The sequence below is a fragment of the Dipteris shenzhenensis genome, chromosome 16, assembly GCF_047967505.1.
Source record: "Dipteris shenzhenensis isolate YYH24624 ecotype China chromosome 16, Dip_SZ_1.0, whole genome shotgun sequence".
Taxonomy (NCBI): Eukaryota; Viridiplantae; Streptophyta; class Polypodiopsida; order Gleicheniales; family Dipteridaceae; genus Dipteris; species Dipteris shenzhenensis.
In genome coordinates, this window is record NC_141611.1 from 12,798,937 (window position 1) to 12,801,945 (window position 3,009).

The window sequence follows — 3,009 nt, forward strand, 5'->3', positions numbered from 1 at the left end:
AAATGCATTTTCGCTTCTCTGGGAGGCAGCGGCTTCACTTAGGCCTCCCTGTGGTGGCAAGCCATAAAAAATAATGAAGGCAGGGCTCTCAAGCACATCATTGTTTTGCATCAAGTTGACATCCAATCTAAGGGTGTTTACAGACTAGAGCCACCCATGCCTACCCATCGTGCATGGAATGCATCTGGGCCATGGGCGGGACGTGGGCAGGCAATATTGCCCGTCCATGCATGCCGGCCCGTCGTGGACTGAATGCATCTGGGCCATGGGTGGGACGTGGGCAGGCAATATTGCCCGTCCATGATCCCATGGTGGGCACCCTAAGATGGAGGCATCTCCTAAGCTAGACAAGGCGACTTGGAAGTATTCGGATGGATGCCTTAAGCGAGAAAGTGGGTCTTGGGTTTTGGGTTTTAGTCCGAAGCAAACGATTTCACCGTTCATGGTTTTCAAGTTTGCAACTCTGTGCCCATTTTGAATTTCAGTTTTTGTGATGCTCTGCTGTTTGATTCGCGTCTCAAGTGTGCTGTTTTTTTTGCACATCTTGGGGAGCCTGGGCTTGCAGATTAAGAAATGGTTTAGACTAGATAGTATGGCTTCAACTGTCATCTCCATACTTTGACTCTGCAGACAATGCTGAAATTCCTCAAGGGATTTCTTTTCCAGAGAAACGTCCTCAAGGGATTTAGGAGAGCTTCTCCAGCCAAGCAGGATCCTGTTGGGCAGCAAGAGGTTGAATAACACAACTCCTGGGGCGAGTTGCGGAATTCCAGGCTAATTTTGTAAGGTTTGGAAATACACGTCCTGGTGCCAAACAAAATGCGGTGAGAACTTTACTTCAGCTGCCATTGGCAAACGAATGCAAGGAGGTCGCATGTTTTCAAATGGAAGTAGGACCAGATTCTTATCTGCCTCTTGTGGCAGCGGCAAAGCTAGTTCGAGCTGGAGACCATGTTCAACATCCTCAGGAGATACAGGAGATGTCCCTGTCGCTGTCGGGGTCCCTTCCAACGTTGATAATGTGCAGCGAGATCCCGACCAAGACATAGAACAGGAACAAGACCTAGAACGGCAGGTTCAGGAGTGGAGTAAGCTGCGGAAGTCAAGGCTCACTGCAAGCGTGTTTTGTCATGCCATAGGCTTTTGGCCAGGTAGGCGTGTGCAGTTATGGGAGGAGAAGATTGGCTTGAGAGAACCATTTCAAGGGAATTTGTCCACTAACTGGGGATATATAAAAGAAGCCTCAGCCATACAGCGATATAAAGAGATCACAAAAAACAATGTTTATTATCAATTATTCAAATCCTATCCTGTTGGAGCTTCCATGCCTGACTGGATGGGTGCTTCTCCGGATGGTCTAATTCTAAGTAAATCACCTCATTTGCTTGATAACAAGGGGATATTAGAGGTGAAATGTCCTTTCAATAAAGGACGTCCTGACAAAGGTGTTCCTTGGCCTTATGTACCACATTATTACATGCCACAAGCGCAAGGGCTCATGGAAATCTTTGACCGACATTGGATGGATTTCTACATTTGGACCATGAACGGCAGTATTCTTTTTAGAATAGAAAGAAATGCAGACTTATGGGAGTTGATGCTCACGGCATTGAATGATTTTTGGTGGGGGCATGTGGTGCCTGCGAGGCATTTAGTGTCCCAGGATATTCAGGCTGATGTAAAAAGGTATAAGCCAGGCCCTCATCACGAACTTTATTTGGCAATCGCGAACAAATGTCGTCGGTTGGCAGATAATGCTCCTATGATTTTGCATGATGTGAAGTTGCAATTTCCACGATAGTTTTACAGTATCTGACCTTTGTCCATGGGTCTTCATCGGTTTCTCAAACTGCTGTACTGTGTGGGATAAGAACATTAACTAGTGTGCTACTATTTTAGGCAGGTCTTTCTGTTACACAGAGGTGGTTGATGGATTGGTCTAATTGACTTTTCATTGCTGATGTGCGTGACTCTTAGAAAATTTTGAATCTTTAAGGAAAAAGTTATCGTTAGTCACCTTTTAAGAATTATCTCATAGAATATATGCTAGCTGAGGATAAGACAAATTGCTCTATCTAAACATAGGCTAGCTTGAGTTCAAGAAAATTGTCTATTGAAAAGCTTCTGCTTACAAGTTTTGTGAGACTGTCTATCGGGTGAGGTACAGTTGTTAAATGATGCTGATGATTGGCTTCTACCACAGTGTGTCTGAATAGAAGTTCGATTGTCTTATTAAAATTTATGCATAATGGTTAGACTTGACATTTACAGAATTGATCTGTGTATTTTTACTTGACCTTGAGTTTTTAAAGCTGTAAGGAAGAGGGGAACTAGAAGGGGGAAGGAGGTCAAGTAGTGGAAGGGAAGGCAGAGAGAGAGAGAGAGAGGGGGGGGGGGGGGGGGGGGGAGGATCGCCGCTGAAGGGGAACACAAAATAGATACAGGCCTGCAAATGAGTGAAGGTGGGGCTTTTATAGTCCTTCCCCCAAATCCTCCTAATTAGCCCTCTAGCTAAACTCCCCCTAGTGCTAACCCCCACTAACTTAGCATAGTTTGGCCCCTTCATTACAGCCATCCCTTCCCAAAGAAAATTTGCCCCAAGATTACATGTGGTGGCTATCCCAGGATGAGCATCAGCTAAAGGGTAGGGGGGTTCTTGCACAATGCTCTTGGGCTGCCATGATTGCTTGTCTTCAGCTAGTCCATTCCATTTGATGAGATATTCGATGTAGACCTTGTTGTGAAGAACTGGGTCCTTGAAATCCATACCGCTCTTGGAGATGTAGAGTTGTAACTCAGACAAGGCCTGCACATTTAGACCCTGTTGAAACCATGGAACACATCATGGATTTTTGAATTTGGTGGTAGCTCCAATTGATAGGTTACTTCCCCAACTCTACAGTTAATCCTGTAAGGACCATAAATACCACGGGCCAGCTTCGTGTTCTGTTGGAGAAATATGGTCAATGCCCCAATTGTGAGCCCCCAAGTGAGGGAGAGCTCATGGGG

The 3,009-nt window shown here is 45.5% G+C and overlaps 1 protein-coding gene across 1 annotated transcript; it reads left to right on the top strand.

Moving 5' to 3' along the window:
• Positions 1-410: 410 nt before the first annotated feature.
• On the top strand, positions 411-1,895 carry LOC147892568 (uncharacterized). Its single transcript, XM_087387564.1, has one exon. It carries the CDS (start codon positions 860-862, stop codon positions 1,799-1,801), a length of 942 nt encoding a protein of 313 aa, XP_087243690.1. The 5' UTR covers positions 411-859; the 3' UTR covers positions 1,802-1,895.
• The last annotated feature ends 1,114 nt before the right edge of the window (positions 1,896-3,009 follow it).